The sequence below is a fragment of the Onychostruthus taczanowskii genome, unplaced genomic scaffold (genome assembly GCF_017590055.1).
Source record: "Onychostruthus taczanowskii isolate IOZ18803 unplaced genomic scaffold, ASM1759005v1 scaffold16, whole genome shotgun sequence".
Classification (NCBI taxonomy): Eukaryota; Metazoa; Chordata; class Aves; order Passeriformes; family Passeridae; genus Onychostruthus; species Onychostruthus taczanowskii.
In genome coordinates, this window is record NW_024498795.1 from 11,840,029 (window position 1) to 11,865,694 (window position 25,666).

The 25,666-nt window shown below is 40.3% G+C and overlaps 1 protein-coding gene across 1 annotated transcript in view; it reads left to right on the forward strand.

Moving 5' to 3' along the window:
• The window catches only part of TAF4B (TATA-box binding protein associated factor 4b), a 69,526-nt gene that overhangs the window by 27,588 nt on the left and 16,272 nt on the right, over nucleotides 1-25,666 (forward strand). Inside the window, exons 8-13 of the mRNA XM_041399222.1 lie at nucleotides 4,004-4,139; nucleotides 4,738-4,843; nucleotides 9,849-10,018; nucleotides 12,711-12,841; nucleotides 17,276-17,401; nucleotides 18,362-18,418. Of these exons, the coding sequence (XP_041255156.1) occupies nucleotides 4,004-4,139; nucleotides 4,738-4,843; nucleotides 9,849-10,018; nucleotides 12,711-12,841; nucleotides 17,276-17,401; nucleotides 18,362-18,418 (726 nt within the window). The remainder of the gene's footprint in view (nucleotides 1-4,003; nucleotides 4,140-4,737; nucleotides 4,844-9,848; nucleotides 10,019-12,710; nucleotides 12,842-17,275; nucleotides 17,402-18,361; nucleotides 18,419-25,666) is intronic.

Genomic DNA, 25,666 nt, shown 5'->3' on the forward strand with positions numbered 1-25,666 from the left:
TATAGTGTATACTTGATTTAACAGTGTTCAGACCCCTAAAATGTTTTGCTTTTTTAGTTCCTTTCCTTTCAAAGGGCATAAGGTAGATGTAATACAAGAATCCTGCATTCTAAATAAAGAGTTCATGCTATAGTAGCATAAGCATGAGCTTTTCACCTTTCCAGACTTGCTTAAAACTCTATGGGGTGGATGGGGAGTCCTTTTTCTGAGTGGATTTGTTAAATTTAAAAAAAAAAAAAGAGGCACAATACCCTCAACCCAAAAACTCCAAAGAGGAGTTATTAAGCATATGCACTGACAATCTTGGCTAGTAGTAGCTGAAATCAAATTGGAAAAGGAGTTGGTACTCATATTGTCTTTGAGGACTAAGTTTGAAATTCCAGCCAGAAGAAAAGGAGAATTTCTTAGGTTGTACAAGGGCAGGAGAGCAGTTTGTTGGCTACACAGCAAGTCTTGTAATCCAGGAAAAAGGTTGACCATCTGTACAAATAGGCAAGGAAGCTTAGCTCTACACAAGGGAGTCAAAACACTTCTTGCATTTGATATTGGTGAACTCAAGAAGTGGCTTCTGCCTCTACACTGCTGGACTGTGGCAGTCTGCTGCAATTGCATTTCTTTGCTGTGCCTTACATATATTGACTTGTACACAAAACATGTTTTTATCCTCATTTGGGTAGGCACAGTGATTAAAATACTTGCTCTTCTCAGATACAGTTGAAGGACTGAGTTGACTGCTTCACAGCTTAGCCATATCAGGAGCTGGGTGTTTGTTCAGACAACTTACACAACTTAGACAACAGCACAAAGGGCAAGGTATTAGAAGTGGCTGTATCTCCTATGGCTACCCTGATGCCTTCTCTTGAAAGGGCAAAGGGTCTATCTTCTCCCATAAGAAAACAAATCTGGACCTGCCCTCCCTAAACAGAAAGGTCCTACTGCCAGCTGAAAAAGGAAACACCCTGCCAACTGTGCACATCTGTCCATACAATGCTGCCAGCAGTTTTTTCCCTTTTCAGCCCACAGGGATGTCTGATGCCATACACTCCCTCTGCATGCCCCTTCCTAATTTTGGCCTCTTGTGCTTGAGAGAATTTGAACTTCCACATGCCAGCTCCATTATAATGTTGGTGGTGCTCAAGAATGCAGCACTGCTGTATTTTAGTATCAAGTTTGTGACTGGAGTGATGCAACATGAAACTTTTCATTTCTGTAGCATTGTTATCAAAACTCTGTGTGGACACTAAGGGGCCTGTTCTTCAGGGGTGCTGTTGGGATTGATTGCACTCCTGTGCTGTGGCAGTTGCATATTTTCAAGGATTTTCTCCTGTGACTTTCTTAACACTGCCTCATTTAAGGGTGTTGGCTTACAAAGACATTTCATATTGGAAATAAAGTTTGTCTTGCTCTACTATTGCTTTGTCTCTTGTTAAAGCACAATAAATTAAAATTTACATTACCAGATGCTGGCATCCATTGGTGAGAAAGCTGCTGTGAGATTACAGCTTCATGTCAGGCATAACCAGTAAGGGTTTATGGTGTAGTCCCCACAATTACCAGTGAGACACACTGCCTGGAGATTATTAATGATTGAACCAAGGAGTGAAGTGTTTATGCTGTTGCAACTGCTTGTTCTTAGTCAGTTGTTAGTGTATGTCCCCTCGGAGCTGAGCTTTCATGAACAATCTTCTGCATTATTTTTTTTTGTCCTGGTTATTGCTCTTGCATTCAATTAGTGAGGCTTCCTTCATGAAACAATACTGCTTGTATGTGATGATACCTCAGCATCACTCTGCTGATCTCCAAACTTTGTTTTATGAATGTAAAACAGGTTCAGTGAGGCTAATCAAAGTCTCTTTCAGGCAGCTGTCTCTTCATTGCCAACTGAATGTTGTGTTGCATTTTTCTTAACTTAAGAACATCAATGATTTTACTCTGATGTCTGTGTCAGCCTGCTTAACAGGACACAAAGGAACAGTCCATTTTCTTTATTATTTCTTGCTGCTAACCTGAAGAAAGGATATTCTCACAGATATTACTGATGTTGGTAATGCTTTGTTCTGGCATTGGATCCATGTTGAAATTTCCAATATTGTTGTTCTCTCCCACTGCAACTCTCAAGGACTTCCAGCTTTTGTTAGTCTAGAGCTAGAATGACAAACAGAAAATGAGCTCTACTGCCAGCACATCCTCTCTGTTTCTTGGCAATGTAGCCTCCTTGGTTACTTGACTTACATCCCAGTCTCCACTTAAACCATGGTTGTAACAGTGCTATCTCTGCTCTTTTGTCTGCTGTACCTCGGTCTGGAATGTTATGTTTCCTCCTGTGCTGTTCCAGTGTTTAGCATGCTGAAGATGAAGCATCATTCTTCCTGGTGGTAAGGAGGATCTCTAGGTGTGTGTTAGTGCTAGTGGAGCCTGTGAGTAGTGTGTCCAAGCTGGTTGTCTCCTCATAAGTTACTTGAATTCATAAAAGACGCTGCTAACGTTATTCACAACTTGCAGTTTCGGAAGCCAGACCTTTCTGAGAGATCAAACTGAGTTTTGGGAAAAACACATAGAAGCAAATGTTAGCATCTGTTCTGCTCCATAAACAAGTGCTGCATATGTGACCCTCATCTCTGTCCACAGTCTGTCCCTGTATTCCTGTAGTTCTCTCCTCCTCTAGATCTTAACGTTAACTGTCTGTCAGGTTTTCAGATACCACTTTCACATCAGTTATTCTATTACTGCTGCTACACCAAGTTTTCATGCTACCAGTACAGAGATGGTTGAGAGGATATCTTGACTCTTTGGTACACTAAGTACCTCTTTTTGTGAATGTCTTATGTTGATGCTTATGTTGATGATATTTATTAATAGAGGAAAAGTTAGGTGGCAGGAGAGAGCCTAACTTCTGAGGTATTGTAAATTACACTTGTGCAGTCTTGCTGTACAAGTACTCATTAGACTTTCTGAAGTAAGAATAAAAGATGTGGAGGAGAAAAATGGCTGCTTGACCCTGACACTTTCTTTGTTAGTTTTCTGCTGCTAAAAAAACAGGATTCAGTCTGAAGATGTTGATTTTATGATTTGGTGAAGTGGCATCTTTATACTGCCTGTAATCAAGAACTTTTTTAAAGATGTATCTAAGTGGAGCCCACATTCTGCTAGCTAGGAGGCTTAGAAGTGAGATTTTTAGGGATGCTGCAATTTTATTACTTTCTTGCATTTTAATAGCTGCCCCTGAAGAGGAAGGATTAGCATTTATGGGCTGTGCCTGTAGGTCTGTGTTGTGATGACATCCTGCTGTCTGGTTTTGTTTCTTTGAAAAGTCTCTTTAAACAAAACTATGAACTGCCTTCCTTTTTACCCTTCAGCTGTGTACTGGTGTCTTTGTGTAGAGGCTCTACTTGCTATAGGCGTTGCTGTTTGTACTTTTTGTTCGTGGCAACTGTTTAGTGTATTTTAGGTTAACACTTTAAAACTCAGCATCTCAATTTACAATTGATGTTGCAATTCCAAAAACACATCAGTAATTTTATAGCAGGTACTCTTTAGTTCTTAGCAAGTACAGTATTTCGTGTAAGACTTCAATTGTTTTGGTGTTCTCCCTTTTTGACTAGGTGTTGTGATACCTACCCTTTTGAAGTTACTGGCAGACTCACTCTTTAATAGCTGGCCTGCTGAGCAAGACTTATGTAGAGGAAAGCCTCAGTGTAATGGCTTGTGTGATAATTAGTGGAACTTGTCCAATAGAGTTCATCAGTAGAGAATAGGGGTGAAGTGTCTGTTAGAGCTCACTGAATGAGCTTAAAGCTCACTACCACTTGTTAAGATGTCTTGACATGAAGTTTAACAAAAAAAAAAAAAAAGGTCTTTTCCGAGCATGCTGTTTGCTTTAAGCTGAAAACTAGACAAGCTTACTTGCCCAGTGGCACTTCTGGCTAAATGGAAACATTGATACTGTTTACTTCTCTGTATTTTTATCTCTTCTCACTGTTGATATTGGATATTCCTCTTCCAGGTAGTCCAGCAACCGTCAGGAGCCATTGTCAAGCAAGTATCCACGCTCCCACAGCCCTCAGTGCTCACCCTGCAGACACCTGCTGAGAAGAAGATGCCGCTGAATACACTTGTTCAAACCAACCAGTTTCCTGCAGGTAAAGTGCAGGAACCTCTTTCATGGAGAAGGGGAGGACTCCTGAGGTATAGAAATAAGTGCAGGCTGTTGGTAGATTGTAGGAATGCAAGAAGGTGGCTGTTGGGAGCAACCACCTCTGTGCATTAAGTTGAACATCTTTACTGTCTGGAGCTCTGATGAGAAAATCAATGTCACATCTGCTTCTGGCACTTGTGAGGAGCGTGTCAATCAAATATTTGTACTTGTTAAAATACTGTAACTGAGCTCCTTGCAGTTAACTTCCTCTAAGATGATGATTTTGAGAGCTGTTTCATGAGGCCTTGCTTTTTCCTTCGGCAGGTTCAGGTTGATGCACAATAAGATTGTGTCTCGACCAGTGAGTTTTCACTGAAACATTTCCCTGGTCAGGACAGAAGAGAGGATGTTTGCTAGAGAGCGTATGAGGCTTTGGGCCATACAGAACTTGTAGAATGTAAGATTCTAGAGTGTCTGGTTTTCAGATGGACCCAGTTAGTTGTTACTGAGTCTGCAGTAGCCTTGCCTGGAATAATGAACTAACTAAACAGTTGTTTTAGCATTTTGCTTTCTACTACAGCATGTTCTTTGTTTTGTTGTAGGTTCCATTCTGAAGCAAATTACCTTGCCAAGAAATAAAATTCTGTCGCTTCAAGCATCTCCTGTTCAAAAAGTGAAAATGAAAGAGAATGGAGCAACACCCTTCAGGTAAAAAAGAAAATATCAGAAGTATAGAAAGGAACAAAAGGAAGAAACAAGTATAGAGGTGGGAATGGAGCTCAAATAATAGCAACTTTCTTCAGAAACTTTTTTCTGATACATGTTTTTCACGTCACAATACTCATGGGCAGTGGGTAACCTTAAAACTTCTACGCAGACGTTAATTATTCTTAGTGTAAGAAAGCTGTCCTGGTGAGGTTGGGTTTTGTGTCAGTTTTTCACTAACATGTTTTCCATCCTATGAATACAATTACCAGTTGTATTACTTTACTTTGTAGTAAAGTCTCTCAGCAGGATTAAAGCAGATGGAAGTCTGGTTTTTGCATATAGTCTGATAGCATTGAACTGTTACTTGGACTGGCTTGGAACCTGTCTAAAGCTCTGTGCTGCATTTCAGAATCTTTTATTAGCTCTTCTTACAAGCTTGTTTCTGAGTCTATGGGTCTTTGACTACATCTGTGTCTAGTCTTTGATTACATCTCTAATCATGATTTCTAACATATTCTCTAGGCCTTTAGATTGCAAGAGTGCTTAAAGCTTTTAGTTCTGGCAACTGATTAACTTTTCAAAAGCAGAAATTAATTTTGCAGCTATGAAGTGTGATGTTGGAACAGAGGTACATTCTGCCATAAGCATTATTAGTCTTACCACTTCAGGGCAGGTTTGATACTGCTCTTCCAAGGGAAGAAAGTAGACATGGTGATGACACCTCTATCTTGTTGACCAGTTGACTTATCATCTGTTGAAAGCTGCAGCTTTGAATGCACTGGTATAGACAGAAAGCTGCTGCTGTTTACAGTAACAGACAGTATACAGTGAACGCTTAAAAACAGTGATTGCCAGAAGCTGAAATGAAAAGCTCATATTAAAGCAATAGCTCTGTTCATCTGCCTCAAGGTCTTATGAAATATACTTTAGAATGTAATGTGGGATGTAATTTTGGGTAGTGATGTTTAAAAAAAAACCCCTTCATAAATATCGTAATAAAAAAAAAGCAACAATGAACAAACTCATACCCAAAAAAGAAAAGGAAAAAATTTTTCTCTGATCTTCCAAATGGAATATATTAGCTGTCTTACATGAGAAATTTGAATTCTTGTAAGTCGTTCCCTGAATTGTTAAATTCATAGTGTAGGAGAAAAACCTGCTTTTACAGTGTGATTCTATAGAGATTTCTCTTCTTGCTTTTGGATTGTGATCTTCAAAGTAGCATAAGTCCATGAGAATTTAGACAGAAAATCTCTAACTCACCCTAAATTTTCTTTGTAGGGTCTCTTGTCTCTGAAGAGTTTGTCTTTGGACACACCCTTGGTGTTTCTTTTATTCAAAAGTTTGCTGTAATCAAACTTTCTTACCTGTGATCAATGTGTGAGGCAGAGAGAGGCACCGTGGCCTGTTTTCAGGTTTTGTGATGAAATTTGTTACAAGCACAGAACATGTCTTGTAATGGATGTGATTATACCTGTGGCTCGAACAAGAGTGCTCTTGCTGTGCACTCTCATTACAGTGTGTCATCGACCCCGACTCCCTCTGCCATTCTGTGACTAGGCTAGTTTAGGATTTGAGGACATTCTGCTCACTAAGCTGTACTTAATTAGCTGCAGTTTGACCTTGTCTGCTCTCTAACATGCTGCTTTAGGTTGCCTGAGATAAGCAGTAGAAAGAGTGGTGATTTCCTGCCCCCCAAGCAATCAAACAGGAAAAAAAAACAAAACACAAAGCATTCCAGCCTTCTAGGTGTTGTTTCAGCTAAGCATGGACATTGCACCATGGCATGTCAGGAAATAGTCTGTTTTTAAAAAATCAAGATTTTTGTAAACTGATCTACACATTCCTGTAAAGTATATGCTAGAGCACTCTGGAAAAAAAATAAATCACATATTTTGTCTTGAAATATTTGTTTTGAATTTGTTTTGTTTAATAGAGTTGTTCTCCGAAGCACATGCAACTTTCTGGCTTGGCTGGAATTGTTCTGGCCTGGGTCGTTGTCAGGGATGGTGCACAAAGGTTTGGGTTCAGTGTGTCTTTCTAGTTTTCCCTTTAACTCTTGGATAAAATGGAGTAAATTAGGGGGATTCAGAAGACGAGTGCGGTCCTCAGACACCAGAGGGTGCCACAGACTCACTTTTCAGGCAGCAGGCAAATTCAGAGCTGTGAGGTGCATCTGCATTGCCTGGGCTTCTTTTGCAGTGAATATCCATAGAAATGTCAAATCCGACATTGTGCGGTGTATCGCTCAGAACTCCTGAGTTCTGCTTTCCACCTTGTCCTAGTAAGCCTAAATCACTGGAGGCTTGTATCTGCTGGGTGAGTTTTTCCTGTTCTGAGTGTGACATGATCAAATGTAAAGAGCATTAAAGGAAGTGGTGCAGAAAAGGGGCTTTATGGAGGGATTGCTGAAAGTGAAAGCAAGTCAGTATGCATCAGAAACACCTTTGTGTACACTCTGTAACATTTTAAATTTATCACCTTAGTAGAATGATTTCTACAGCTTACTCAAAGTACATGATACCTTACTTTAAATGATTGAAGTTCGTTTGAACAAAGAAAAAAGAGTAGTAAAAAGTATGAACTTACCGTGGCTTCTGAAACTTTCATTAATCTTTAGTGAGCACTTTTCTAAGGAATACAGTGGTAATTTCTTTGAGTAAAATAAATGCAACAGTGTTTTCATATATTTTATCAAAGCAAACTTATGTCTCACAGTGAAAAAGTTAGAATTGGTACTGAAGAACAGTACAGGTAGAGATGTCTGCTTGCATATAAACACTTGTATGCTTGTACACACTAGAGAGACTGTGTGCATGGAAATAATCAAGAGAATAGTAACCTGGTAAAGGCAGGTTATAAAGAAATTAAATTTCTCTATGTAGAAACATGGATACATTGTAGAAGTTTATCTGTTCTTTGCCTGAGTGTTTTGAGTATGTGGCCAGATTAAAAACAAAAATGATTTCCTGAAACTGCATGCTATGCAGTTGTACCTGGGATGCAAACATCCTTTCTGGGATTCCATAAACACTTCCACTGGAGTAATGTCAGGTTCCAGCACGGATAGCTTGTGATGTGTGGTTCCTGGTGCTGGATGTGCTGATTTTGTCAGCAGATATGTGGCAGTCACCATGCTTCAGTGGAATTCTTGTCTCTGCCATCAGAAAAGACTTCTCTGTAGTGGTCACTGTGAAGAGGAAACCAGAATGTACTTGTGAAGATTAGTTAGCACTCAATTATCATCCCATGAAGCTTCACTGACACGCTTGGTGAAAGTTCAGGGTCTCTGTTAGGCTGATAGAGCCTGAGTGTACACTTGGAGCTGCTCAGCTGCTGGATGAGAAGGGGTAGGAGGAGGGAGGCTGTTCTGACACTGTTGGCTTCAGCTTCAAATTGTAGCTGTGGACATCTAACTGTTCTGACAGTCCTGGGATTTAACACTTTTCTTAGCCTGATGGATTTGGGGCACAAGCCTGGTTGGGAAGCTGTTGTGTCTAGTTAGACATAAAGAGCTGGAGCTGGTTTGAGAATCTATTGGATCTCCTTTTCCCTGAAGACATGCACACCTAGGAACTGCTAGCAATGAGGGCACACCAATGGAAGGAGGGATAGAAGAAGGCTGGACTCAAGGCTGGACTCCTTTTCTGTCTGAGTCTCTCACTGGAAGTTTGCAGAAGAATTGTGCAATAGAAATATACTGAAACTCAAAGGAGAAAATACATCTATAGTTTTAAGAAAAATATCCTAACATTTTCTTGTGTCTTTTGAGTTTGCTTAACCTCAATCCCAACTCATGTTCTAATAACTTCAGCTTCTGCTTCTAGTCAGTCAAAGGATAGCCTCCAAGAAACATCATTTCACCTTAGAATGAGAAATTCCTGGCTAACCCTTGTTCAAGAGTTATTGAGGCCACACAGTGTTTTCTGAAGGTGAACTTCATCAAACCTTGCCAGAGAATGCTCTTTAGGAGGGGTGTGTGTGTGTTGGTTTTGTTTTCTGTGCTTTCCAAATAAAAAGATGTTCAGATTGAGTGATTTTACTTATTTGCCTAATACTATGGATGTCTGTTTTGGATTGGTCCTAAATCCCTGAAGCCACTATTAGGGCCTTTGTCACATTGTGAAGTAAAAATGCTTTTTCTTGATCGTTTGAACAATTTGATAAAAACTTGGATTGTTTCACTACCAAAGTAGTGCAAAAGCTTTCCATCTAAGATTCATTCAGTATTTTAAATGATCTCTAAAAAAATAATTAGGCTGAAGCACACTGGCTACTATAGTGAGTGATGTTCACCCTAACTGAGCTTTTATTTTGAACATACAGTCCAAAGCTGCTACATGAGAATTCAGCTAATGGTGTTACCAGCTAGAGCTCTGACATGGTGCTTCAGAGGCAGTGGCATCTTCCCTGCTATGTACACATGTATGGTAGGACTGATTCAAAGTACAAGGTCTGGATTGGTTTTAGTAAGTAATCAAGGAGTGTTTGTATCCTGTGTTTTAGGGGAGCTTGCTAAAGAAAACTGAAGATCATGTCTGTGCTAATAAGCCTGTGCTTTAAGCCTCAGTGTGCAAGATATGCATCTTGGTTAGAAAATGGGCTTGTTTGTAGTCCAGTGAGTCAACATTCAGCTTCATTCCACACTTGGTTCTACCTGGTGAATTAGTTTTAGAACAAATATCAGGCTGTGAGAGTGGTGGTGCAGGGTTAGGGGTTGTGGGAACTTTTAATCTGCGTTTAACTCAGCCTAGGTTTCCAAGCTGGCTCAAAATTTCAGTTTCATATAAAGGATTTGCATGCCTAGCAACTGAGGCATTAGCCAAATTAATGTTTCAGAAGCACCTTGCAGAAATGTGAGAGCTTTTAGGAGCTCCCTGTCCACACCCACGCTGAACATCTGTTGTATACAGGATATGTGAATGTAGCTGCTTGTTGATAGTTGAGACTTTTTCTTTGTGTCTATTCTGAACAAAGCATAAAATGTTGGTCTCCTCTTTTGTAGAGATGAAGATGACCTAAATGATGTGACTTCTATGGCTGGGGTTAATCTCAGCGAGGAGAATGCCTGCATTTTGGCAGCAAACTCTGAGCTCATTGGCACGGTGATTCACTCTTGCGCAGATGAACCATTTCTGTCTTTGGAAGCTCTTCAGAGTAAGATCTTGAACATAGGTGAGAACAAAGCACACACAGCAGATATGTATGGATGTAGTGTTTCCTTACCTCTTTCATCAGCCAGCCTCCAGTCTTTGAAGAAGGACCTGGAACTATTATGATCTACTATCTCATGTGTTTCTACCAAACAATACTTTCCCCTTCTAGGAAACAACTGTCCTTTAAGGTTTTCTTTACATGGAAACAGTCTGAAGCACAACCAGGAAAAAGACACTGATGCCACTTAAACATGTGAGAAGTGAGCAACTTTCTTACTCTTAAACCTAATGCAACACTTAACCATAAATCTGCTAGTGTCAAAACACTTAAATGTGCTCTTCTGTCTCAGCAGCTTCTAACTTGATGCATTACACTGACTTCCCTAACAGTTTTTGCATTCCTCAACCTGTTCAGGTGTATGTACTCTATCAACTAATATTAGGGAGAAGTTTCAAACTTCCAGTGCACACGGAGCAGAGCTTTGTTTATGACTCCCTTCATGGAAAAAACTTTTGTTAATTTTATATAAAATAGATGTTGAAGGTGTTTGTCTGTGTAATGAATAATACTGCGGAATGTGTGTTGAATGCCTGTGTTACAGGAAGTTTCTAATGTAGGCATCATTTCAGCTGTTACCTTTTGAGCAAAAATAATAAGTGCTGCTTAGTAATGTTGTATTATGTCAGAGCAGGGAGCATGTAATTGTGTAGCAGCACACTGGCTGGTTCCACTACAGTTGACAGCAAACTCGATGCATGTTGCTCAGCTCCTTGCTCTTGCCCTCTGCCCAGTACTTGCTGTACTGGAACACTGAGTTTTACAGCTGAGCATCCAGGAAAGCCTGAATGTGCAGTCACAATGCTGTCACAGTGGCTTAACCACATGTTCACAAAGTCTTTTTGTTTACACACACGCCTGGTTCTTAGTCCAGAGTGAGCAGCTAGCCTGTGACAAGCACGTAACCTGCAAGTGCTACCTGTGACCTTGGTGCTCCTGCCCTGGTCAGCCACATGTGTCATCTCAAGCTGTATGGGGCTTAGCAAATGCTGTGTTACCAGTGGCAGAGGGAAAATGCACATCAGACCTGGTGCCTAGAAGATGTTCTCAAAGTTTAGTAGAAGATTAATCAGTCATTCGTGGGAAGTGGATATAAGGAAAAATAAAGAGCTCTGCAAAAACAGAGAGAGTATTTCTAGCATAATTTGCTGGTTGTGGGTGTAAAGACATTGTGTTGAAAGATGGAAAATAGAAACCTGGCTGTTTCATAGCTAGAATGGTAGTTGTTCCAAATTAATAATAACAGTAATAGCAATATCAATAATTCATGTCATAAATGATAAGTGCTTGTTTGCAAGGAAAGGAATGCTGCCAGGGAGTGGAGCAATTCAGAAAGTTAACATGTCTGCTTTTGAATCAAGCCATCTTTGGATTAAGAAATGTGTGTAGGGAGATCTTGAGGTTTGGGGGGGATTTTATTTTGTCTTTGAGTTGGTGTTTCAGTAATCTGATAGTCTAGTGAGAAGCTGCAGAAGAAGTATTGAAAGGAGCTTGTGCAAAATGAGCTTTGTACTCAGTTAAGTTACAGGCCGGTGCTTACTGATCAAACGGGAATGCTTTGATTGTATCTGGGAAAATATTCTAGGTTCTCTCTGCTTTGTGAGATTGTCATTCATTTTCAGTTACAGTAGCAAAAGCAAATGAAATAGATGATTAGTTTTTTTACAGTGCGCTGTTTATCCATTCTTAACACTTCACTTGGCAGTAAATACTGAAATGGGTTTTGAAGGCGTGCTGTATATTGCATCATAAAGTATTACAGCTGCTGTAAATGCAGTGTAGGGCAAGGAAAAGTGCTTCTGACAGGTACAACGTATGAGGCATGTGGAGCTGCTGCCTGCCGTGCCTACCAGGGAAAAGCCGCTGCCGCCCAGGTGTCTCGAAGGAGCCGCGCTGAGTGATGGATGGTGTCAGCCATGGGAAGGCTTCTCCGGCAGCAGCCTGCAGCCGCGGGAAGGTCACAGAGGTGATGCCCAGCTCTAGGTGCAGGGCCAGCACAGCCTTGCCTGGAGCTGTCACCAGCCTCGGTCACAGCTGCTGAGACACGGAGATTCGGCGGCAGCCCGAGAGGAAAGGTTGAAGGTGATGGCAGGATGGCCCCGGCTGGACTGGAATCCGCGCTGTCCGAGCTGTAGGTCCCTTGGGTCTGTCTGCCCCTGTCGGTCGGTCAAGGCAGTTTGGAGGGTCTCGTGTGCCTGGAGTGCGCTGCAAAACCCATTCCTGCTCGTCAAATAAATGTCATGAGTTGTTAACAAGCGCGGTGTCAAGCAGGGCAAAATGTAATTCTGTATTTTTTTAATTACTGGAATTAACAGAATATGGCACTAATTTCTACAGCTACCGCTTCTCCCCCTCCCTGAACATGAGGCTTGATTTGTGTTCTTATTAACTTTGTCCTATAAATGACCTTGCAAGGAGAGTGGTTCTGGAGGCTAAGTGAAACAATGTCTATATTTTCTGAAGCTCCAGGCTAAGTTTTATTAATGTAATGTCTGAGATCTTTGAAGTTGTGACTTTACCAGGGAAATCATAATCTCCAAACCTTTATTCATAATGGGTATGACTTCCAGGGGGAACAGAATACCTGCTGTGCTAATTATTTCAATTATCAGCTACTACTAAAACACGTAATGGATTTTCTCTGCTTCCACAGGTAAAAGGCATGACATTATGGAACTTAACTCTGATGTTGTGAACTTGATCTCCCACGCTACACAGAAGAGATTACGAGGGCTCCTGGAAAAACTAACTGTAATTGCTCAGCACAGAGTATCAACCCACAAGGTAAAGGAAATCATTAGCAAGTTTTGCACAAAGTTTTCCTGCTTTGCAGCCTTGAAGGTAAACTTCTTCCAAGTGTGGGCACATCACAGGTAACATTTGCGTACTCAGTATCTACCAAAGGCTGGGTTTAGCTGTGTCTAGCCCAGCATATAACTGTTCCATTTGACTTGTTGGACAGGTGCTCTTAAAACCCAGCATAAGACTAAATGCGTATTTTTCTTCTTTTCCATAGCAGTGGTGGCTGTTGTGCAAAGTCTCTTACCTGATAAATGGAAAGCTGATTCTGAATGCTCTTGATGGTGGGTTGACTTAGGGACTTGTGTTTTCCTTATGCATTTACTGTTGGTGGAATTGCAGTCAGTATTGGCTCAGTAAAAAGCCTTGGGAAACTGAATTGATTATTTTACTTTTAGAAAGTGGTCCGTGAAGGCAGAGACCCTTTTCATCTTAAGATGTTTTTTCATCTTAAGTCTTTTTTTAGCTTCATTCAATATAAAGTATATTGTGTCTCAGTGAGCTGGTATCCCTTAAGATGCTTGTATGGTGCAAATGGGAAGTGATAATTTACTGGCCAAACCAGCTCTTTCTTTTTTCCTTTTGTCATTCAGTAGCAAGATACTAATCCTTACATCTTCCAATGTGAAGCTGTTTTGGAAAAAAAAAAAGAAGTGAGAAGCAAATGTATCTGTCAGCTCTTAGTTTCCTGTTTGTTCAGGTTGAGTTTTTTTACAAGAACTTTATACTTAATGAAATTGAAGAAGAGCAGCCAACTGATGGAATAGGAATTCTTTTTGTACTGAACACTTTTTATAGGCTTTTCAGCACTGGAGCAGCAATAGTAAAGAGGAGCAACTATTTGGAAACTTCTGAGTATTCATGGAGTGTTCTGGAGCAGTAGGGGTATTCTGTTCCTTCGCAGCAGAAGATGTAATAGAAAAGAAAATCAATACATAACAAGTACAGAATTTTGTATGAAAAGACTTCAGAAACTGCACTTGTTGTTTCTCCACAGTGGGAGGTACAATAGAGCTTGTGAGCAAAAGTGAGGAGGAAGCTGAAGTCCAGAGTAACCAGTAGGACATAGTGTCTTGCAGACACCAAGAACAGAAGGAAATGGTTTTGGACAGTAGGCTGGATAGGGCTAGTTTCTTTCTCATTGAACTAAAGCAATAGAAAAATGGGTTTTTGTCTGATTGAATTGCCAGAAGCAATGATAAGATTATAAGATTGCAATAAGCTGGCTTTCTTTTCCTCTTTTCTCAAAAGCAAAACAAACAAAAAAATCAAAAGTAACGGGCACAGTAATCTTAGAGGCACAGATACCCTCTTTTGTTAGGAAGATGGTATTACGCGACAGAGGAGTGTCCTACAGGATTCCCTTTGTGAGCAGTGCTATTGTGAAAGATGCTGACAGGCTTTTAGAAAACTTAAGTTCAAGTAGAGAACACTGCAGGGTGCTGGGGTCCTGTTATGTGTTAATGTAGGTATTTATACAGCCCTGTATTACATCTGCCCTGGTGCTTACCTCCTGTTCTCCTATCCCTCATGGCTTTTGAGTGGTACCCCTGCACAGTATGGGCTGTCTATGTCAGATAAATTCCCAGAGTCTTTCCAGGAGGGCTAGGTGCTTGCTCCATTAGGAGTTTTGTACTGGCCTATCTTCACTACAGAAAAACAGCAATAGGGGTGTTTGTGGTGAAACCAAAGTAACTATTGTTAGGGTGGGAGTTGGTGTAAAAAGACCAGTAATTCATGGGATCATAGTCAGGGAACTCTTCTTCCCAGTTTGCTCAGCTCATGCCTAGCAGCTTTCGTCTGATAGATAGCCCTGCAGAGAGAGTGAATTGACAGGGTAAAAGCTTCATGCTATGCCATCATGTAGACTTGTCAACTTTAGTCCTTTTTTTTTGTTAAATTTAAGCAAAGGAATTAAAATTGGAAGTCACTGACTTCATTGGGACAAAACTATGATGGTGGTCTCTTAATGTGAAGTAGGAATAGCCTTTCAGATGGCTGGGAGCTGCTTTCTGTGATGCAGATTTTGTTGCAGTGCTCTTATAGAGCCTTTGGAAGACCATAAAGGGAAAGGGTTTTTATGTGGATTCATCCCAGCATGAAACAGCTGCCATGCTCCTGTGGTTGGAGGCCCTGAGCTCATGGCTCCGAGAGGCATGGTGTGGTGCTGAGCTAAAAATGATGCTCCATGAAAACATTTCCCCCTCATGCAGTAGCTCTGAAATACCACAACACTAAACTGCATTATCTGTAGGGCCATGGGATGTGGGTGATAATGCTTCATCATAACAGCACTGGCTACAAGTCATGAACAGGGGTGCAATGTAATGTTTTCTGTCTCAGCAATTCCCTGCTAAATGACCACAGAGAAGCTCATTGAGTAGGACAAAATATAACTGCAGGTGTTCCTCTTTTAAAAATTCCTGAAATAAGCTATCTTAAAACAGGTGATGAGCTGAAATACTGTTACAGATGCATCTATTTCTTGTCCCATATAAGCTCATGGTAGTGCATTGGGGAGCTTCTGCTTGAGAGACTTAACATTGCTGGTTGGTATAGGGTCATGGATTTGTCTTAAAATGTGTAAATATCTGGCTATTCCAAAGCAAAACACTTCTAAACTTTGGAAAAAAATAATCTTCTGGTACTACAGCTTTCTTCTTTGTCCTTTTAAAAGGATTGTGGCATGGTGGTGGATTATTATAAACTGCTGCTTCAAAACAAGTTGTACTGATGTACTGAGAGTGACTCAGAAATAGCTTATGCTTTGTGGGGAGCAGTTAAAAAAGACTTGAGCAGTGACAGAATAGCAGTGGAAAAGGTTTGTTGGACTTTTTTGCAGAGCCACAGATGCTGCTTGGGAAAGTCTCTGGTTGCAGCATATGGTGTGTTTTGAGCCACAGTTGGTAATACGTGACAATGAGGTGGCTCATTGAAAAGGACCAAGCCTAATACCAGAAAAGGGATTGATTTCATGCTTTGACTCAGTTGTGAAAATTCAGATCACAAGACAACAGTGCTCCACAAGAAAACTTTTACTTTTCTTCTGTATTTTCATAGTGCACAACTGGGTGTGAGAAGAAGAGTCTGACTATAGTATCCTTGAAAACTAAAAACTGAGTAACTGAAGTCATGGATAGTCCATATACTTAACATATAACCTTGCCTAAAATACAACTGTAAAATATCCTGTGCTTCTTTTAGAATAGTTGTATGTCAGAATTGTTTCATTACAATGTGAGACTAGTGTAAGATAGAACGAAGAGTCACTGAAAATACATGGTGTTTTTGGCTGATAAATGCCTCAGGATAAATTTCTCAAGAAAAAAAAAACAAGTTCACAAAGTAACAGAGAAAGAAGACAGCTGTAGGACGTGCACTAAAAAGTGGTACAAACAGGTGGCACAGACATGCCTCATCTAGAATGGGCTTCTTGTCTTGTGTTGCCTAATTGCCATCTGGCCAACGCATGGCTCAAGAAGTCTGTCTTTGGAAAAGCAGAGTAGTAAAACCAAGATTTTCATTGCCAGTTTACCATGTTTTGGATCTTTTCTTTCTCTGCTTTTCTGAGCTAAAGTAAATGTCAACTCAGGCTTTCCAGTGGGAGCAAAAATAGAACGTAAAACAAACTGCTGATTGCTATTCTTGAGACCAAAAGGGCCTCAGTCCTGTTTCAATGCCTGTGTCTCCAGTGATTGTTGGACTAAAACTAATCATTAGTATTCACTGGCCCAGCTTTTACATGTGGCTGGACCAGATGACTTCCTATTGGAGTGTTACCTTTCAACATTAGCTATCCTGGGACTTGAAAGATTCACTGAGGCAAAAATATGTATTCTTAAAGCTATAATAAACTGTATATAATATATTTCACCTTCTTCACCCCTAAGATTCATTATAACTGGTTCTAGACCACCCCTCCAATACATAAATAATCTTTTTTGGAAATACCAGGTGATGCTTGTTTCAACTTCTGCATTAAATGGCTGAAATTGGAACCCAAAACACTAGAAACTTATAATGTCAAGTTCTAATTTTTTTTCTTTCAAAGGAGAAAAGATATTATGCCCAGCTGCTTTACAATTCCTTTTTCTTTACTGACATGTTTACTGGATATGAAGTTGGTGGTTTAAAACAAAATTTTTTTAGTCTTTAGTCTAAGGTTAGGGAAGACTTCTGTTATTATAGTCAGTATAGACTGGATGTTGTTAATGTCACTTGTTCAATAACCTCTTACTAGTCACAGACACCTGGAAACATGCTTCAGTGGAGAGGAGATGTGTAAATGACTACCTACCACCTGAAGTCTTTATAAAACAGCCCATACTTTTCAGCTTTGAAAAATAGTGTTGTTTTTTTCAGATTGTTCCCACTAGGTTTATGAGCTCCTGGTTGTCTATAACTAAGTTCTTTTTTCAGGGGAGTGATAAGTACATCGTATGTAGTGACACCAGAGCTCAACTGAGATTTCTTGAGAAGCTCGATCACCTAGAAAAGCAGAGAAAAGATGAAGAGGAACGTGAAATGTTGCTTCGAGCAGCCAAGGTAAAACTCTTAAGTTTCCAAGGAAGTAGTCATATCCTCTAGATTGGTGACCATCTTCAGGTTTCTCCTACTTCTGCTTTAAATATAGTAACCATTAATTCTGTCACTGAAAATCTATAATGTTTAGGACAATTGCAGCTATACAGAAAAGGATTTAACCTATTTACATTTTTTCAAAAGTCCACAAGAGTCCTTTGAAATGTGTGGTGGGGTGAACTACTCTTTTGAGATTATTTCTACTGGTCAAAATGAAGTAAAAATCTATAAATGTCCTTCCTGTATCTCTTTTTGCCTCTGAAACAGAAGCCTGGTGAGATCCTCCACCCTTGCAGGTGTATTATTTTCCTGTAGTCAAGTTCAGAGGGCTAGCCTTAGAGCTGGTACCACAGCATCCATGAACCCCTGATGGAGCTATTGCTAGTACAGAATAAGTTTCTTCTCTCTTCCTTCCCCTCAGGAAAAGGAGGGAAAAAAAACTACGACAGTAGATGTTGCTTCATCAGCTGTGAATTGACAATCTTGTCTTGATTCTTTTCTTTTGGTTTTGTTTCAAGCCGAATTCTGGAGCCGCTTGGGTGGAAGCCTAATCTAGAGTTGAAGGAACAGTGTTGTGCCTGCATGAATAGAGCTCCCTTTCTTTCCTATACTTCCTGTCCTTTTTAAGTGTCTGCTGCTGACATGAACAACATCATGCCTAGACTGGACCTGACTGACATTGTTAGCATCATTTTCAGCTTAATCTTGCCTCTGGCTAGAGCAGAGGCAGCCGGCCCAGATGAGGAGCGGTGTGCACGTATGTGCGTGGAGGGGGATGGAAGCCAGTCTGGATTGAGGCATTCACCCCTGGAGCTAAATCTTTCAATCACCAGAGAAAACTGTCATTTATTAAATATTTAACAGATAGGATGGTGTTTGGATGCCAGTAATTTCTGTTCAGTCTTTTTCTTCTTCCTTTGGTAGAGCCGTTCCAATAAAGAAGATCCAGAGCAACTGCGGTTAAAGCAGAAAGCGAAAGAGGTAGGAGTTTCCAGTTACCATGCTTGCCTTTGTGTGTTGAGAGAAGGTTGGCAGCCCTGTCCTGGCAATTAGGTCAGGGTTTATTTTGCTGCTGCATACCATTTGCAGAGGCCTTGGGGAAGGACAGGAACTGCCACAGGCAAGGGCAGTGCTTCAAATGAGGTCAATGAATTATGAGCTCTCTTTTTTTAACATTTTATTTTTGCAGTTTCAGTCCTGTCTCGAAACAGTCCTTTGTAAACTGCAGCAGTACACTTGGTAGGAATATAATGTGGGATTAGAAAAAAAAAAAAAAGAAACTTTGAGATTTAGCATCTGGGACTGTACAATAGGCTACATTTTTCCAGGGTAATTGTTCGTTTTGTAAATCTGATACTGCTTATAATTCTTTGGCTGGGAGGCGGTACTGGGATTTAGTTTTAAATGGAAAACGCCTCTGGCTTTTAATTTTCTGGGCCCAGCAGTTTTCTGTTCTGGAATGGAGCCCTTGTTTCACACAGTTCATGTTTAGCTGCAGGGGTTTTAGTTTATAGCTTAGACTGGTTAAGCTTTTACTCCCAGAGGCCTCTGCATAGCAACTGTAGAAATCAACAAATAAGTTCATTTATGTCTGCAGCCTCCTCTCAGTAGCTGACTTTTTACATTTCCCAATATCCATTTCCTGACTTTTCTAGCCTGAGAGAAAAAAGCTCCACTAATTGGAGCTTATTTTAATTGAGCCTTAATATTGGATCTCACTGGAGTTGCCCCCAGAGCTACTGGGAACAGAATGAAATGAAAGTACCTAAGGTTGAAGATGTGTGTGCATGTGTATGTGTGTGTGAAATTTTTCACTTGACCTACAGATTCTTGTCCCTGCTGAATAAATCATGAAGCCTGTTCACATTTCTGATTAAGGATCTGACAGCAGACGATAATAAAGACAATTGAGGTGTGAGACGTGTGATACAGAGCTGAAGAAATTGGTTTCTATAGTTACTTGACTGATTTCATGCAATTTTTAAGGATCTTTGTGCTAAATGAGAGTGATTTTCTGAGCAACCTTTTTCCTTAACTGTGCCTCTTGAACTATGAAATTTGTTGTTGCTTAACATTGCTGCACTTGGCTCCTAGGTGCCAGCAGCAGCAGGTTATTTATGAATGCTTTAAAGGCCCTTATTGTTTGGATTAATGTAGGAGCCCAGGCAAAACAAATGGAAATCCAGTAAAATAGTATTTGAATCAATGCTCTGAATTTGCACCATAGTAGATGAAATTTGTAAAATGAGAAAGAAGGAACTTGCTTTACTATCTATCTTTTAATTCTTTGTTTCTGCTTACAACTCTTCCTTCATTGCTACAATCTGTGAGCACAAAGTTGCCCTAAAGCCCTTCCCAGTTTGCCTCTAGTGCCACCAGGATCAACAATCAGTGGGTGATGCTAATCTTTCATGTTTTGTAGGTGACTTTACCTCTGCATCATCTGATCTTTCTAGATGTACTTTCTTTTAATAACAACTGCAAAGCAATTCATTTATGCAGCTTTTTTTCTCTTGTTTTCTGAACAATAATGTGTAAAATCATTAAAAGTATTCTGTGGTTTGCATATTTAGAACACAAAGAAGGTTAGATTAGATTCACTGATATTTTTCATGAGATCTCTTTTAAAAAGTGGCATGGTGGTGTACAAAAAAAGGAGCCAACAGAGCAGGGAAGGCATATAATTTTAGTGCTTGTTGTTATAATATGTCTTGAGTTCCCCTCCTTCAGTGCATCTCATCTTGTGCCAGACTAACACAACCTGCATCACTCTTTGTCCTGTGTGTTTCTCCATGCTGTGCTGCTCCCAGAATGACAGTCTGCAACTGTTCCACCGAAAGAAGAGGAGGCAGGTGTGCCTCTTGGGGCAACATAGATCTTTGTGTTGGTATTCACTTGCCCTCTGTCCTGCTGCTTTGTTCTCCAGAGAATGAGGCAGCCAGAAGCTTCTCCAAGCTTCACATGGAGAATGGGAATGCCCACCATCTGTGCCAGTGGTGCTTCTTCATCTGGGACCATCTCAAGATGGAGAGTGGAAAAGAGAGCAAATGCAGCTGGAAAAAATTAGCACTTTATTGACAGTTTGGAGAAAACTGGTCAGCACACATTTGCATTGAAAAAATGCAAGCATGAATAGGACTGGAATAAGAGCAAAATAAAAGTCAACAAATATCCTAAGACTAAAACTGGTAACACAGAAGCATGATGTACATTGGGATGAAGGCTTGAAATGGCTTACCCTTGTCTGTCTGTCTTGTCATGTTGTGGTTATAGTCTGCTCCTAAGGAACCAAACTTGGAAACTTTGATGCCTCTGTCATCTGGAATCAGATCCTTTCCAGGTCACTCCACTCAAGTATCTGCCGGAAAGTCTGATCTGATTGTCTGCTTATAGTTCTTTAAGAATTAATATGGACCTGCCTTCCTCAAAGCTGTCTTTTGTATGTTGATGGTGACCCCCTGGGAGAAGGAAGAGGGTGTGGAGTAATGGCACTGTAGCATGTTCTAAAGCAAAGTTTCCCAAAATACAGGGTGTACATCCTGATTATGAATACTTATAAATCCAGGATGTGCTGTCATCCAGTAGCTGGAAGCAACATCTTAACATTGCTGGAAGTACATCCAGAGACTCTGCAGTGGATTCTTTTATGCAAAAGGCTATACATAATTGCTGTGACCTTTTCATCCCTTTTTGCATGACCTATTGCCTCAAAGTTCCCCTATGCTAAGTCATTTACTTTCCTATATTCTTAGCCTATGTAGCTTGCCATGAATTAAGTCTATATTTATTTCCCTCTTTCACCTGTTTCAGTAGATTTTAATACCTATGGAAAGTGCACATTCCTTCTGAGACAGCTGCAAGGCTTGCCCCAAGCTGCTGCTTTGTGCACTCAAGAATTTTGTCCTTGCTCTCCTCACGGACCAGCTCTTTGTGCAGTGGTGTTCCTGCAGTCTGGGTAAATTACCCCTGTTTTTCATTCTGCTTTATCTGCCTCTTCAGGCTGAGAGGATGCAGTCCTCTCATTGTCCATGATGTTTGCACTATTAAACCCTGACTTTTTTTAGGTGATTTCTGCTGTTTCCTGTTCTACTTTCTATAGTGCTTCCAGTTACAAAGAAAATGTTCAGTCAGTGTGATTCTTGCTGCTGTATTTATGGTTTATCTGTGGCTTCTTCCCCTTTCCTGAAATGAGCTTTCCTAAATTGAGTAGGTGTAGGATACTGTCAAATGTGCAAGCCAGCCATATGAACAGTTCATTGCAGAAGACCTGTAAAAATGTCAGTATTAAACAGTATGTACTATAATTCTAAATATAAACTCTGATCCCTTAGAATTGTTTAGTTTGGAAAAGACCTCTAAGACCTCTAAGATCACCCAACTGTTAACCCAGCACTGCCAAGTCTTGAGCCATCACTAAACTGTGTTAAGTGCCACATCTAAATATTTTTTAGATCCCTCCAAGGATGGTGACTCAACTACTTCCTAGGACAGCCTGTTCAAACGCTTGACAAACCTTTTGGTGAAGGAATTTTTCCCAGTTTCTTTGTACTTCTGTCCATCCTCTTCAAAAGTGGGTGTGCTTTTGTACTACAGCTTCAGGAAGCTTAAGGCTGAGCCTGGGCAAACCTCTCAGAATGTATCTGGGCAAGATACCTGCTTGTGGTTGAGCAGGTGAAGAGGTATTTTAATGACAGCATCTTTGCTTATTTCCACAGCAGCCACCTTTATCCCTGCTCTTACCTTGTGTCACCTTGAGGCGCCTGTCAGCACATGAAGGGGAGCAGCTGCATCTGGAGCTAGGGAAGGAGCGTGTGGAGCAAGCACCTGAGGGAAGCAGATCTGCCTGCCCCATTCCTTGCTCTCTCAGGAGCTCTCTTCACTTGGGACTGCACAGATCTTCCCACTCTTTGCTCCTGCCTACTTGATTCACTCGTGCATTTTTTGACACAGATACAAGATGGCAGTAGATGAGATGCTGAGAAAATTCAACACCTTTAGTGTCAGCTGACTGCAAGGAAAATGGCAAACCCTAGGGTTTTTGTAGAGACAAAACAACCTCTATAGAAAACATCAAAGAGCCAGCATGATCCCATGCATTCTTGGTCTTACATAGTAATGACTGAATTTGAGTTGTTCTGTAGTATCTTTTCAACAGTTACCATCTTTTTTTCCTGTTTCATATAATCTTCTAACTCCCTTATTTCCTCTCACTCTCAGGTAACAAGTTACTGTAATTTGATTCTTTGCTGCTTGCCCTACCACCTCCAACTCACATTTTCAAGCTGTTTGTTTTCTTTTTCCTCTTGTGCTGCTTCTCTGTCTAGTCTTCTGGACCCAATGGTTCAAATTATTTAAGACCACTCTTGTGGCAGGGCAGAAGTTAACCTCTCAAAAAAGCAAGTACAGGTTGCTGCAAACAAAACAAGATCTCATAGTTATCAACTGGCTTTTTTTTTTATGAGCCTTCAATGGCAGCCTAAAAGCTTCTGCTTAATTACTTTATTTTTATTATCTTTATTGTTCTGTAGTGTTTCTTACCTGCTTCTGCATGTTTTGAAAAACAAAATAACAAACCATGATAATCAAAGAGACATAAATTTTATTAGCTGCAATGTAGCCTTAAAATTTACAAAGGGCAATCTCAGAGATTTGGTGTGTTACAAGTCTTGTAGAAAGTCAGGCACAGAAATTCCACAATGTGTTAGACTATTGGGCTAGCTACAAAGCGACTGAATGCCTGTTTGGGACACTCATATTGGTGTTCTGAAGGAATGTAAAAAAAGAGCAGCTGAGACACTGCATCTAATACCCTGAAACCATCTGCCTGAAAGCTGGCAACAACTATCTTTAGTGAAAAACAGCCCCACCTCCCCAAACTCCATTAAGCATGTTCTTGGATTTGCAAATAGACTTTTCTCCATTTGTCTGAGAGAAAGAGAATGAAATAAAACTGGTTGTAAGTATGGCTTTGGATTAGAAATTTGCTAATAGAGGAAAATTTAGGGCTGAAAGTACAAAAAGAAAATGATAATGAAGACCAGAGAGTTGTCTGCCAGGAAGAGTTGGGTGGACTGTATGATGAGGTGGACAAACCTGCCTGCTGATGGTCATTGAACAGTTTTCTCCTAAGTGATAGCATCTGAAACAAAACCTGTGGAATGTGTTTCATTGGTGTGGGGTGCTGTAGTCTTGTTTCTTGTCCTTGCAGCACAGTTAGCCTAAGCAGTGTCTGAAAGCACATAGAGAGCTTTATTCTGGATGCCAGACACCCAAGAACTTCCCTGGGCCTCCAAGTAAGGCAAGCTGATGGGACTGCACAGGGGAAATCATGTTCCAAGTGTCCTAGGAAACACAGAAATGTATCAGTAATAGCTAAGCAAACAAAAAAAACGGGCAAAAGGAAATACACACTCCAACATATTGGAAATTCTTACCAAGAGTGGCCAAAATAAGGGGTCAGGAAGTCACTGTGCCCTGGATTTTTACCTCATGTAGAGTTAATTACATATTGAAATATCAACTCAGAATACCAGTTTTTTTTTTCCCTGCTCCTATGGGATTACTTCATGGGTATTCTAGAAAAACGTTCTGTCATTCTCCAGAACATTTAATTGCACCCTTTTAGACAGGCAAAGCACCTGGTCTTGGGGCTCACAGCCACAGTAGGGAGTATTCTGCCACTGAAGCAGGTATGTGGGTTATTAACTTGAAAGAAATCTACAGTATTACATACAGCTCTATTATAAGTCAGGGCTGCATTTCAAACCAGTGCATGCTATTCTGCCTTTCTGCTGTTAAATCTAAATTACAACAGAGGGAAAAGTCAGTGGAAACTAATTGTATGGCTAATTAAAACAGTTTGAAAGGAAGCAATTGCAAGAAGAGAAATTGCATTATAGGCAAGAGGAGAGGATGGTAAATGTTTAAATATGCAGCCTCCAAGTGTCAGTTTTCCTCAGAGAATGTCCCCCATATGAGAAGTCTGCTATTCAGCCATGTTCAACCTGTAGGGCAGAAAATTTTGTATAGGAAAGGTAGAGGCTGGAGGCAGTAATGCTCATTGAGCTTTATGACAACCAGTGTGAGAGGCTTGGGATTGAAAGCAGATTTTAAGGTTTATTTTTCATTTTCTTCTCAAGTTCCTTAAAATGCTTAAAGGGAATGTGAAAAAAATTGCAGTTCTTTCTTCCAAAGACAATGAAGAGAGAAGTGACTGAGAGCAGTAGACAACTTTCAAAGCACTAAACAGAGGACTTAATGAAACCCAGTGAAACCTTGCTTGAAAAAGCTGGTCAAAAAGAGAGAATGGATACAAAAAAGAGAAAAGTCATTTCAGTGGGATAAGTGGACCCACTAAAAAGGTATCTCAGTGTTTAGTTCTTTAAAAATACACAGTAAAGGGCAGTAAAAGGCTCAGATGGGTCCTGAAGTTTCTCCTTCACAGATGTGAGCTAGAAAAAAGTAGACATTGAAATTTGATCACAGTTTCTTTGACTGAATATGACTTTTACTATTTGTTAATTTATTGTTTAGTTTCTTTATTGAGAAAGCTGATAGTGTTGGGAGCTTCTGTCTCTTTTGTATGCCTATATTCCTTTCTTCCCCCCCCCCCCCCCCCCCCCCCCCAGTCTTATAAAAATTCTTGTTCATCTACTTTAGTGCTTTTATTACTCCTGATGTACTTATTGCTGGATAGCACACATAACCCTTAGGCATACATTAAGTTGTCTTCAGCCTTCCCTGGTTTCCTTTCCTGCCAGTTCTTCTGTTAGTTTAAATATTTATTTAATCTGTCCTGTACTCTGTACTCTATCTGTCTGTAATGTCGTATGTGGAGACATCCCCACTTTTTACTTAATATTAAATCCAGTATCTTGTACATGTACTTTTAAGTCTTTCTCTTATATTAATTATAACTAAGTCCAGAATTGTGGTGTTTAGCCACATCTGTCTTGCCAGCATTTTTTCTGAGCTCATTTACATCCATGGGGCTGTATTTATTTGTTATTGCATTGCCAAGACAATTTTTTGGCTTTTTTTTTTTTTTTCCCCAGGCATAAGTTCTAGTGTTCAAATGAAGAGAGATTTCTTTTCTCTGCTCCTCAGATTTGTTTCCTAGTACTTTGTATATTGAAGTGCCTGCAGAAGCAGACAGTGGTATGAATTTCTCATGCCAGCACGATGCTGGCATGTCATCTGCTGGACAAGGGCCGCCTGTCTGGCTTTTCT